General features: G+C 48.2%; 1 protein-coding gene and 1 pseudogene across 1 annotated transcript; one reads left to right on the top strand and one right to left on the bottom strand.

Annotated features, from left to right (window-relative positions):
* Positions 1-1452: 1452 nt before the first annotated feature.
* On the top strand, positions 1453-2759 carry LOC136536953 (LRR receptor-like serine/threonine-protein kinase ERECTA). Its single transcript, XM_066529081.1, has 2 exons — positions 1453-1684; positions 2353-2759. The coding sequence occupies exons 1-2, from the start codon at positions 1453-1455 to the stop codon at positions 2757-2759; spliced, it is 639 nt and encodes a 212-aa protein (XP_066385178.1).
* A 4474-nt stretch (positions 2760-7233) lies between these two features.
* Positions 7234-10687, bottom strand: LOC136539506 (uncharacterized; annotated as a pseudogene).
* Positions 10688-12691: the final 2004 nt, after the last annotated feature.

Genomic DNA, 12691 nt, shown 5'->3' with positions numbered 1-12691 from the left:
TCTAACAAAACGGTTGTAATTTAACAAACAAAAATCAAAACATCACAAATTAATGACAATGAGAACCATAACTACACTACAACCAATTTCGTTCTAAGAACCGAGAGCAATTAACATTAAACCCAAAACCTAGGGTTTCCCATTTGATGCACAACAATGAACCCATAACATAACAACATACGCTGCGGTTACCTAGGTATAATACAAATATTAAAAATTGCATGAAACCCTAAGTAATGACGATTCTTAGGTTGAAAAATCCGACTAATATATACCGAATCGATGCAAAAAACTAGGAGGGGAGCGAGGATACCTTGCTCTCGTAGATCTATGGATTAAATCAAAGTTTCCAAGGTCCAATATGCCAATTCGTGAGGTAGGGTGAAGTGGGGAGAGAAAAAACCCGAGAGGGAGGAGAAAGAAGGGGAAGAAGGCTCGGGCAGGAAGGTTGGGGCCAGGGTTAAAACACCACCTCGGCGCCATAGATCATGGCGCCAAGCTCGGTGTCGTAGATCTTGGCGCCGAGCTTGGCATCATGATCTACGGCGCCAAGCTTGGCGCCAAGATCTACGACGCCGAGTTGCCTGCCATGTCAGCCGCCACGTCTGCGTCGAGCCTAAGAGCTCGGCGCCAGCAACGATGGCGTCGAGACGTGTAAGCTCGGTGCCATCAACGCTGGCGCTAAGCTAAGGGTCTAGATTTTGAAATCTTAAGCTCGGTGCCATCAACGCTGGCGCTAAGCTAAGGGTCTAGATTTTGAAATCTTACCTCTAGGGGCATATTTATAAAAACATTTTTTAAAAGGGCTAAAAAATAAAAAAAAATCGACTGTGGAGACAACATGGATGATGAAATTGAATTGAAATGAAATGAACTAATCTACTACCTCCAAACCTTATGTTCTTCTCTCCTTCCCCATTCTTCTTTAGAGAAGGCACTGTCGATCTCGCCCCACTCATGCGTGTCACCGGCATTTACCTCAAGGATCATGACCACCACGAAGTAAATAGCCCTATTGATGCCTTCATACTTCCGAATTACATGTAGTTCTGCTCCTGTCGAAGTTTTTTCACACTGTCAAATGCTGCTTATGGCCCAACTACCAATCCATGATACTGGAAACGTGCATATAGGGGCATGAACAGGGCAATGTGTAATTCTTTTAAGAGTTAAATGCACTAGAGGTCCATTAACTTGTGAGGAGGTTTCGGTTAGGTCTATCAACTTTCAAAGTGGCTTTTTGGGTCCATAAACTTTGTATACCGTATCACTTAGGTCCATACTTCTCCACGTTGGCTTCTCGTGCTGATGTGGCATGATGCTGTGGCTATGCGGGCGTGCAGGCAGGTGCTGCCGCCCTGCCACACGGGCACGAAAATAGGCCAGCTGTAGCCCCACGGTGCGTGAGCAAAAGCCGTTGTCGTCACCGTGTCGCTCCCCTTCCTCGTGTCGATGTCCCTCGTCGACAACCACATCCTCGACCCCTCCGGCAACACCTTCTCTGGCGCCATCCTGGGGTCCCTGTTCACCGTCTCCTCCGCGCTACAGGAGCTCTACATCTCCCGTAATGGCTTCTCCGGCGGGGTACCGCCGCAGCTGGCGGTCCTGGGCGCCCTGACATGGCTCGAGCTGCAGCATCGCGAGCTCCACGCTGCCCACATCGTACTGGCAACCGCCTACAAAGGTGAGTCCATGCCGCCTTGCCCAGATGTTGTCCCCACCGGCCACCGCCGAGGAGCCGTCTGGCACCCCTGAACCCTCCTCGTGCGAGCACGCCCGTGCCACAAAGGAGTCGTGTGAGAGGAGCGGCCGCCATCTCGGTCGGAGCAGAGGGAGATGACATTGGGGTTGGACAGCGGCACGAGGCCATAGGCAACGCCGTCGTGTCGGCGTCCGACAACCGCTCCTCCCCTACAGTGCCACCTACGGCATCGCGAACTCCACGACGAGACCTGTCGCGCCACCTAACGCGCGTGGTGGCGCTGCGGCCACGGTCGGCCTCTGGGGTGGCTGCGCCCTGCTTGTCCTGCGCGGCAGTAGAGACCGTGCCCGCGACCTACCGGTGGTGGCTCTCGCGGCCGGCAGATCTTGCGCACTCCAACAACTGGTGGTAGCCCGCGTGCCCCTTCCTAACTCCCTGTTCTTCTCCCCTCGCTCACCGTTCGGGCTCGGGCTATAGCCGCAGCGCATACTGCATTACTGCCACCGAGCACGTGCGAGCTCGTGGGCACAGGCCTCGCCCGACTGGCCGCCGCCGTGCAGGCCGCCACCGCTGGCGAGCACCTAGGAGGTGCGAGCGTTGACCCGTAGATCCACCTGATGTGTCGCCCCCACTCCGTCTTGTCCTCGTAGAAGCACGAGATGATGCTGATGGCCTCCACGACGGTGGCCATGTCAAGCGGCTCACGGGGCACGGCCACGGCGTAGGCGGGATTCCACGAACGTTGCCAAGCTACCGAACCACCGCGGGAGCAGCGCAGACGACTCGATGTCATCGCGCTGCTAGATGGCATCGTCCTCGATCAGCCCATTGTGTCGATCAGCCCGTTGTGCTCGATGCCTACAGCAACTGCTTCGTCGGCCCACTACCGCACGACCTCGGCGAGCTACGTCGGCTCCAGCGGCTCAACCTCGGCGGCAGCTTCTTCAACAGGAGCATCCCGGCCAAGATCGGGCAGCTCCGCTCGCTGTGGTTCCTACACCTCGCTGGGAACGCGCTGACCAAGCGGCTCCCTTCGGAGCTCGACGCCCTCGCGTAGCTGGAGCAGCTGGAGATCGGATATAATGCCTACGACGGTGGCGTTCCTACGGAGTAGTGGCGCGAGGATGGCACCGGCGCGCCGAGCGGCGGTAGCACAGGCAGCGCACTTGCACGCCCCAACATTGTCATCGGGCCGTGGCGGATGGTCGCGTTCCAAAGGTGGAGGTGCTAGCCGAGGTGGAGGTGGGCCACCTCTAGCACCGCAACATCGTCCGGCTGCTGGGGTGGTGCACCGACGGCGAGGCCACGCTGCTCCTCTACGAGTACATGCCGAATGGCAACCTGGACGACCTCCTGCACGGCACTGTCGGCGCCGGCGCCGCGGGCAAGGCGGGGCTGGACTAGGACGTGCGGCACCGAATCGCGGTGGGCGTGGCGCAGGGCGTGAGCTACCTGCACCACAACTATGTGTCGGCCGTGGCGCACCGCGACCTCAAGCCCAGCAACATCTTGCTCGACGCCGACATGGAGGCACGCGTGGCCGACTTTGGCGTCGCCAAGGCGCTCCACGGCGCCGCGCCCATGTCCGTCGTCGCCGTGGTGCTGCCGTGCCAGTTGCCGCTGTTGTTCACGTCGTTCGCGCTCATGTCCCTCGGGTCGAGCGGCATCCGACCCTACACATTAGCGTTCGGGGCGGACCAGCTAGACAAGCGGGACAACAGCGCCAACAACGTGCGGACACTGCAGACCTTCTTCAACTGGTACTACACGGTGCTGGGCTTCTCCATCGTGTTCGCAGCCACCGTCATCGTGTACATCCAACAGGCCAGGGGCTGGCTCGTCGGCTTCGCCATGCCCGTCGTGCTCATGGTGGGCAAGATGGAGATCCCCGCGGCCTCCTTCGGCGTCTTCGCCATCCGGACGCTCACCGTCTGGGAAGCCGTGTATGACCGCATGCTCGTGCGGCCACTGTCTCGGCTCACCGGCCACGCACGCGGGCTTAGCCTGCGGCAGCAGATGGGCACCGTCCTCGTGCTCAGGTGCCGTCGCCACCGTTGTGGGCGCGCGTGAGCAGGTCGTCCTCCGCGGCGCCCACCGTTGATGTTGGCGTTCCCCTCCCTGTCTTCATCGTGCAGCGCGCCCGCCGGGGATGGAGCTCGCACCGGCGAGGATGGCCTGCGCGCTCACTAGAGAGGAGCTCGTGGCGGCGAGGGGCCTGGAGGCCGCCCACGCGGTGCTCGCGCCCGCGCCGGAGCGTGCACACGGTCGAGCTCGGGCCCGAGGGAGGGCACAGGGGCGCCGGAGGAAGTTGTTGGAGTTGCGTTGGCGGCCGACCATGGAGGAGGGGACGAAGCGCCGCCGGAGGAAGCCACCTGCACGCCCGCATGGCCACGGCATCATGCCACATCAGCACGAGAAGCCAACGTGGAGAGGTATGGACCTAAGTGATACGGCGTACAAAGTTTATGGACCCGAAAAGCCACTTTGAAAGTTGATGGACCTAACCAAAACCTCCTCACAAGTTAATGGACCTATGGTGTATTTAACTCCTTTTTTAATTTAATAGACGGATTTTGCACCAGGGAATCCGCCACGTCATCCTTTTTATTTTTCCCCCTCAGTCAGATGTCGATCGGACTATCCACACGCAGCGCGTTTCTAGAACCCTCGTCTTCGGAGTGAGAGCCGTCGCGGCTGGGGATGAAAACGGTCGGGAACGATCGGGAAAATGTCTTAACCATTCCCGCTCCTGTATTTTTTTGCCGGGAACAGAAACGGGAACAGGAAGGCCGGACGGGAAAACGAAACCAGTATTACGGGATATCAGGAACGGAATATTTCGAACGGGAACGTCTCGATTACGATCGGGAAGCGGTAACACAAAACGGGAACATCAATATATGTAACCACTTAAAACAATGAGCTCGATGCAACAATAGCAACCATATGCAACAGCAAGCTAACAGGCAAAAAACAATAGTTCACAATTCACAGTAAGCCAACAGGCAACAGTTCAAATTAAAAAAAATAGTGCATGTGAACAGGCAAGCCAACAGACAACAGCAAGCGGCCACAAGCCCACAACCAGTCAACCACAAGTCTCCAGCCAGCAGCCACAAGCCCACAACAGTAACACAAGTAGTTTTCAATTCACAAGTCCAAATACGGACATTCAGTGGGCCGGCCACCAGCGGACGGGAGTGGGCTAGGCTGCATCAATCAGTGATTCAGACATTCAGTGGGCCGGTGCGGGAATACGGGAATATCGTCGGGAATTTTCCTGCCTAAATACGGGAACCGTGAATACGGTCGGGAAAATCCCTTAAACGATTCCGTTCCCGTTCCTACCTAAAATACGGTGTCGGTTTCCCGTTTTCTGTTTTTCCTGCAAAAACGGTATGTGGTCGATTAATGCGGTATACGGTCTCGGTCGATACGGGAATTTCCCGTCCTGTTTTCATCCATAGTCGCGGCCACCATCCCCTACCCGCGCTGCTTCCACCTGCCACGCCTAGCGGTAGTTAAGCTGTAGGAGAGATCGCGTTATGCCTATCCCGCCGCCCTCCTGCGCCTGCAGTGCTCCGCCTTCCCATCGTTCTCCGCCAGGGGAGATGGGCTGACTAGGTCACGCGGCCGTCGCCGACGCGCCTGCGCAGCGCCTAGTCCTCCTTACAAAACGCCGGACCCCACACGGAGCGGTCGTGCTGCGGTCCATGTGGCGGCGATGAGCGTGCTGAGGCCGAGCCCGGCGTCCTCCACCTTCACAACGGCGGCGATAAGCAGCGATCGGGCTCATCTCGTGGCGCGTAGACACCAGCGAGGCGACGCGTCCCGTGCGGGCGAGCCGAGCGCAGTGTCGCACGAGCGTATTCCCTGGGGCAGCCGGACGCGGCCGCCGCACACCGGCGAGGTGCCACAGTGAACCAACCACATCACGGCACGGATATATAGGCCCCCGGCGAGGCGGACGCCACCGCAAACGCGTGCCACCGGCGTGGCCGTGGACCACCGACGAGATGAGCGCGGCGCGGCACTGAGAAGGTAGCTCTCTGTTGTCTTGTTGTCGATCCATGTGGATGTGCAAAAGCAGAGTTGAGGTTCCTGTTAGGAGCTCCCTTTCTGCTTGCTGCAGTGCAGCTATGGTGTTTGATGAAATGTGCATGTCAGCAGTTTCACGTTTACGCTGTAGAACTCAACCCTGATGCGATTTCCGTGGTATGACTGTACGTGATGTAATATTTGTATTTAGTTAACTTATCACCAGAACAAGTAATTATTCGAGAAAAGAAATGATGAAATTCTGTTGCAAAAAGTAATATTCAGTGTTACTAATCAATGTAGCATTCACACTTCTAGAATAGCTTTCTGCAAAAAAAAAAGTGATGAGTACTTAGTCCCATCCCAGTGTTCTCGATTAAAGCATACATGCAAAGTTAATCTCGATTTCTATTACTCTTATTCTAATTTTGGATATGATGGTCTGATGAGTTTTGTTTATAATGTTCAACTACAGCAACTTAAATGGGTTAGCAAGCCTTTGATCATTACATCTGTAAAAAAAACCTGAACTGTGGATTTGTTTAATGTGAAAGTATGATTTTGATTTGGTTGTAGAATTTGGAAAATTTTGTTCCTCCACCATTAGATGGATTAACCTGATCTGTTTTGCATATCAGTAACAGTAACCATATGTGAATGTAGAGAGAAAAATACAGTAATGTTGTTGTCATGGCTCCTCTGTTCCATTAACTAAACAAAGCACAAAAATATATGCTCCTTGTTTAGAATCTAGATAGTGGATCCATTTTATTTCCACTCTTGGAACTACACCATTTCTTTCGCTCATCCACAAGATCAGCCAAGTGAAGTCTCAGCAATATGCAAGGAACCTAATATGTTCAGAATCTGCTTTGGCTCACCGTGTGCTGCAGATTTGGTGCAGATGTGCAGCTCGATCCGGCTGCCTCACGTGGAGAAGAGGGCCACACGGCGGGGAGCACTTCAGGAGCGAGCTGCTGTTGCTGCCACAACCATTCTGGTCTATGGAGAAGCCAACGAGGAAAACAGAGACCAGGAGAAAAAGAGAGAAATGGCTTCTATGTCCTTGTATTCATGACAGCGGAGTCGGGAGTCCAGCTGCTGTGAATTGCAGGGAGCAACAAAGGATAGGGCGAGAGAAGCTGCCCGGCAGGTGCCAAATGCTCAAATTCCTGAACTCATTTTACTCTCTAAGTAAAATACCTTTCCGAAATTTGACAAATATGTATAGTGAGATTTAGGTGCTCATTTTTGACTGAATGCACAAATGGTATCGGTTTCAAGTTTTCAGTTTCTAAACAGACTAAGTTTCATAGTGATGCTATCCTATGATCATATTAGAAAACTATTTCACATAAATCCTCTGCACATATATAATGCTAATAGCCCTACTTATTATAACAAAAAGAGCTACTGAATATATTAAGTTAATTTTTATCTTAACGATAATCCTTTCAACTTCTTACTTCATTACTTCAGTTCACAGTGCACATTCAAAAAATTATTAGGTTAATTTACAAATACCTCATAATTTCATATTTGTGCTAGTATTAGATGAATGTATAACAAACATAATAGTATCTACTAAGCTTGATACAGCTGGTTCCGTAATGGGGCACACCATGCTGCTGCGCGGCAACGCCTCGCGTTGCTTTCTAGTGAGATAGAAACTGCTGAATCACTCTACCAATGGAAAACATCTTCATACATAGAGGGACATGAACAAGGCAACGTGCAATTTAGAAAGACAAGTTACTAATAGCGTGTTTGGTCTGTGGATCTACTCCGTCCGGCATGGGTTCGTGCCGAATCAGGCTGTCCGGCGTTTTTTACGAGGAATGGATCAGCTCCCGATATTGGCTTGCGGACGTTACTACTTGGTGACGGACGACACCGACCGATGACTTACCAAACAAAATATTAGCTTCGGATATAGGATCGGATGATTCTGAACCAACACATGATACTAACCAAACACGCTGTAAAATGGCAAATCCAAGCTACACATATACAGATATACTATTGTGAAGTTGTGAATCATGTAACCTTCTATGCTATTGATAGAGTTGTACTTGATTATGTACTCCATCATCCCAATGGATTAGGCAACACTCCTGCCATTTATTTCAAAACAAAAGAAAAATAAAGCTCCAGGAAAATTACTTTCCATTCAATATATATCCTTGCATTGATAGGATAGGCCACGTACCTTGAAATATCTAGATTCCATTGTTGGGCAGGGGAGTCAAACATTTCCCCACCAAGTAGAGTACCTATTATTCCAGGGCGCAGTTACACATTCTTTTCGCCAACGATCACAAAGTAACTGACTCTAGGCATGAAGGGTGCCAACCATGACAGTTATAGCTTCTCCACGGATCCGGACCCTCTGAGTTTCCTCATCCCACTGCAGACATAGTGTTCCACTCCTTGGAGAGGCCTGACAAGTGACAACATACAGACAAGATGTATATGATTATGACAAGTTGCAATCTGAAGGATGCTATCAATGGATCAAATACTTTCAAGCTTGTGCTCAATACCATGAAAGCTGTCATGTTATGTTTCCCCAGCTTCTGACACCAGTAAGGTGCCAAGGAGCAGTGTACGCTAGCACAGACCGGGTCCTGACAAATAAAAAGGGAGAAAATTAGACGTTACGAAAAAACTTTCTTTTTCATCAGTGCCTTACATAATCTTCAAAGCATACACAGTGCAGGAAGATGTTATCTCTTATCACATCAATTCTTTGATGCCATACTAACTTAATAAGTGGGAACTAGGAACTGAATTCGTTCCTCAAGAGTACATCTCATGCTGATACAGAGTTTGTTCGTATATCTCACAGCTGATGCAGAAAATGGTTGTGGCTATTCATGAAACACTTAGTCTGAACTCAAGATGATAATATGGTTATGAGTGGATCAGTTGACCAGAACCTGTTGATGTAAGATTCCTAATTCCAACATTCTTTGAGGAGAGATGAAAGATTTGTTACCAACTGTAAGAGAGACTCTTAGCATGATGGAACACATTTTTATATTGCATTATTACCTCATTTATTCCATATTTTGGGCTGAAGAAACGAGTGACAAAATCATAACTAGATCCTTCACGAGCTGGACCTGTAATGGCAACGCCTCTTCCAGGGCACTGGACTAGTTCAGCAATGTTAGGAGAAACATTTTCAACTTCATCACATGAACTAACTTCCACCTGAAGAGTTCAAAAAGGTTAAAAAAGTGCAACCAACTATTAGAATGAAAGAAACAAACTTGGAGAGCTTGCAGTTAAAACAAGAGTTTTGATTATGAAATGAAACGGAGATTGGATTAGTGGAGAGAAGGATCAAAGGAATTACAATGAGGTCAGAAAAAGCAGAGACGGCTTGCAGCTCATTAATGACAGAAGCACCATTTAAAGTATCAGTAAGTGAAAACACCTCTGCAGAATTCAATTCTACCACCGGGATAACAGGAAAATCCAAATTCTACAAAGAACTTTGTTGAGCAGGTATACTGTGCAGGAGAATATAAGTTGCTTGCATCCTTTGATCCAACAACTTTCTTAGCTGTTAGACGTCCAGATTTTGCCACAAACTCTATAGCGTCACACTCCACATGGCCAGATGAGATTAGGTAGTGTGCAGCAGCTAACGTCCCATGCCCACAAACTTCACTCTGCACAATTAATAATGTCAAATACGATTTCTCCAATAGCGTCAGATCAAGAGTATAATAATGAAAAGACTGCTTCTACAGAAGTACCAGAAGGTAATTCTGTTTCATGAAAAGAACACCGGAATACAGGATTATGGTGGATGCTTGATGCAACTTAGATGGCACAAGGAACTGCAGCATTATTGTGTAAGTGACCTCAAATTTTAAATTAATCATGTGCCAAGAAAAGAAGGCCTCACTTCCTGTTATCTGAAGGGGATCAGAGATTACAAGCAAGGGATATCAGAAGTTGCAAGGAAACATAATGGTATAATAAAAGTTGCAAGAGTACTTATTTAACACTAAAATACCATACCGTATACCAGTCAGAAAGCAACAAAGTTCTTCTTTGAAAGAAGCAAATAAACATATGGGCATCCATAACATCTTATGAAGGCCACCCTTTGCAGAAAGAATGGATTATATTTCCTAAATACTACATTGAAATTTGGCACAAGACACTAAAGTGAACCATCAGTATTGCACAATGAGTAGCATCCTATACGCATCCTAAACTAATAGAACAACATAAAAATGGCATAGTGTTACTCTAGGATGTGTTGCGACTACCTACTCCACTACCTATCTGGTGTCATAGAGCTCTGCACCAATGTGAAATGCCTACCATATTATTAGCTCATGTGGTTCGTGAATCGTGATACAGGCATACAGCAGCTCAGTGATTCCAGTTCACTCAGGCACCCTAATGTTAGCAGGTTCTAAGATAAGAAAGTGGAAGATTTGTGACGGAAACAATCACCTCACGAACCGGAGTGAACCAGCGGATACGGAACTGGGGAGTCAACGCCGTAACACCACCACCTGCAGCATCCGCACCGGCACCGGCACCAGAGGAACCGGAACGAACCAGGAACGCGGTGATGGGGGTGTTGAACTCTGCTGCCACCGACTGCATCCACAGCTCGTCCAGATGGTCTCCTGCGGCGCCAGCGTCGTCCTCCAAGAGGCAGACGGCCGCGGAGTTGCCCTTGAACGGCTCATCCGTGAAGGCATCAACCTGGAGGGACAGATCAACATGTTAACAGAAATGGAGCGAGCTAGTCGGTGATAGAGGGAGCTTTGCGACTGACCACGACGTATCTGAATGCTCTCTTCGGCATCCCGTCGAGCACCTGGGGGACGGAGGCAGAATCGGAGCTGGGGAGCTGGAGCAGTGACAGGAGGTGGGTTTGGCACTTCGACTAGTACACATATTTTGTTGACCCTGACTTTACTTCATGGATACTTTTGACTAAACTTGGACGGCAGGTTCTCTAATTATTCACTCTGATCGTTGATGCTGAAATCTAACTTTACGCTGATATTTATGTTGAAATGTTACGAGAGAAAAATAATGTTTCATAGCTGAAAAGTAGTTCTGAATAAGTTCAAACGAACATGATCATTGTGTCCGTCACTATTACCAAACTACCCTTTTCCTGTGTTATATGCTTAACAGCCATGTTCCCGTTCCCGTTCATGTTCCCGTTCTGAACAGAAACGTTTCCGTTTTCGGAACGTAGACGTTCTCGAAACGTGGAATATGAAAACGGGACTAGACAACTAAGATCCTACGGTGTAATACCTAACTACTACCTTTCTGTCATTCTGTGTATTCTACGGTGTAATTAGTTGGTTGTATATGTCCAGCTAAACTCGTGGGATACAATTTCGTGCTTATTGGTTGCACTATCTTTTAGGTCCAGCTTCCATAATGTAAAAATGACCCCTCAGTCTACCTCCAATCCTCCATGTGGATACGTCGATTTTAGACATTTCTTTTAAGCCAGACTCGCTAGATGCATACGCTTACTTAACTAATGATGTTATTAGTGTATGATTAGTACATATCAAGTAATTAATATTGATGCATTTCAAAGAATCTTAATGCATAATAAGATAAATAAGGACATTAAGAGTACAATAACACAAAATAAGGAATTATGTCCATAATTTGGTATTTTTTTATCTCATGCAACAAATTTTGTAATCAAACATCATCTCTTTTCAGTCCAACTAAACAGTTAGGTGTTGCATCTGCCTGAACTAACTCAGTGGAGCCTCACTAAATTGATGTGAGATAGGCTAGGACATGCAAATAACCAATCAGGTCCCTAGATTCACTGAACAACATTTGTTAAGACGAGAGCTGGCCAAATGGATATGTTAAATTCACTGAACAACATTTGTCGAGACGAGAGCTGGCCAAATAGATATGTTAAGGGCCTATTTGGATCAGCTAAGGTTATTAATAATTAGTTGGTGCTAAAAAAATAGCCTAATTACATGGAATCAGCTAGCTAGTTGGTGCTTAAAAAATAACCTAAATTACATGGAGTCAGCTAGCTAGTTGGCTAACAACTGTAGGGAGGCTTGAGGCGTGTTCGTTGGTTGGTTTCTGGGCTGGTTTGGGCTGACTGGTGCTGGTTTGGTGTAAGAGGAAAATACTGTTGGCTGGTTGAATAAGCCTGACTGAAACCAACAAGCGAACAGGGTGTTGGCTGAAAAATAAACCCACATATTAGCCCCCTATTTAAATGCACTAGGGCTAAAAATTAGTTGGCTAAAGATTTGCCATATTCATCAAAGAAGCCCTAAGGCTAAGCCATCCAAATATTAGCTTAATATATCATTTGGATTTGGATAAGCAATGTGGTCATATGGTATATGTATAACCCCATTTGGATATTGAAAGTACTTGTATTTGACTTCTAGACTTATCAAATGTGTTCATAGTTTTCGATTTTTTCTAGAAATAACTATGGTATTTTTTTAGTGTACATAATATGTATATCCACATTCAGATATCTACAATGTTTTATGGTAACTTTGTTAATTTTAAACTTACTATACCATGGACACATATAAAAGTATGTCCGTGCTCTGATAGCCCGACAGGCAAAAAAAAAGAGATAGACATAGAGGGAGAAAGGGCGAAGAAAAGAGCAAGCACCAATGATTATGTCAGAGTAAGGCTAATAATATAACCTATTCCTGGTTGTATGGATCTTTACAGCTCATCTCTCGGTCAACTCATATAGCAGTTAGCTCTTCACTATTAATATCTGGTTCACTTGTCTCTCTAACAAAGTTTTTTGGTTCTTGTGTTTAAGCCAGATGTAAACTTACAGTCCGCTTATCCTATCTCCCCTCTCTTCTCTCCTCACCTTAGCATATATTCCCTCCATTTCATCAAATTATAAGTCATTCTAAGAATCTTGAGAGTCGAAGC

Source organism: Miscanthus floridulus, chromosome 2 (assembly GCF_019320115.1).
Source record: "Miscanthus floridulus cultivar M001 chromosome 2, ASM1932011v1, whole genome shotgun sequence".
NCBI lineage: Eukaryota > Viridiplantae > Streptophyta > Magnoliopsida > Poales > Poaceae > Miscanthus > Miscanthus floridulus.
This window is presented reverse-complemented; position numbering and strand designations above follow the sequence as displayed.

What these genes read in the sequence shown, in the direction of transcription:
- LOC136536953 (XM_066529081.1), top strand. Translation starts at nt 1,453, where the DNA reads ATGTCCCTCGTCGACAACCACATCCTCGACCCCTCCGGCAACACCTTC. An exon ending in ACTGGCAACCGCCTACAAAG is followed by an intron (nt 1,685 to 2,352) that starts GTGAGTCCATGC and finishes TTGTCCTCGTAG; the next exon opens with AAGCACGAGATGATGCTGAT.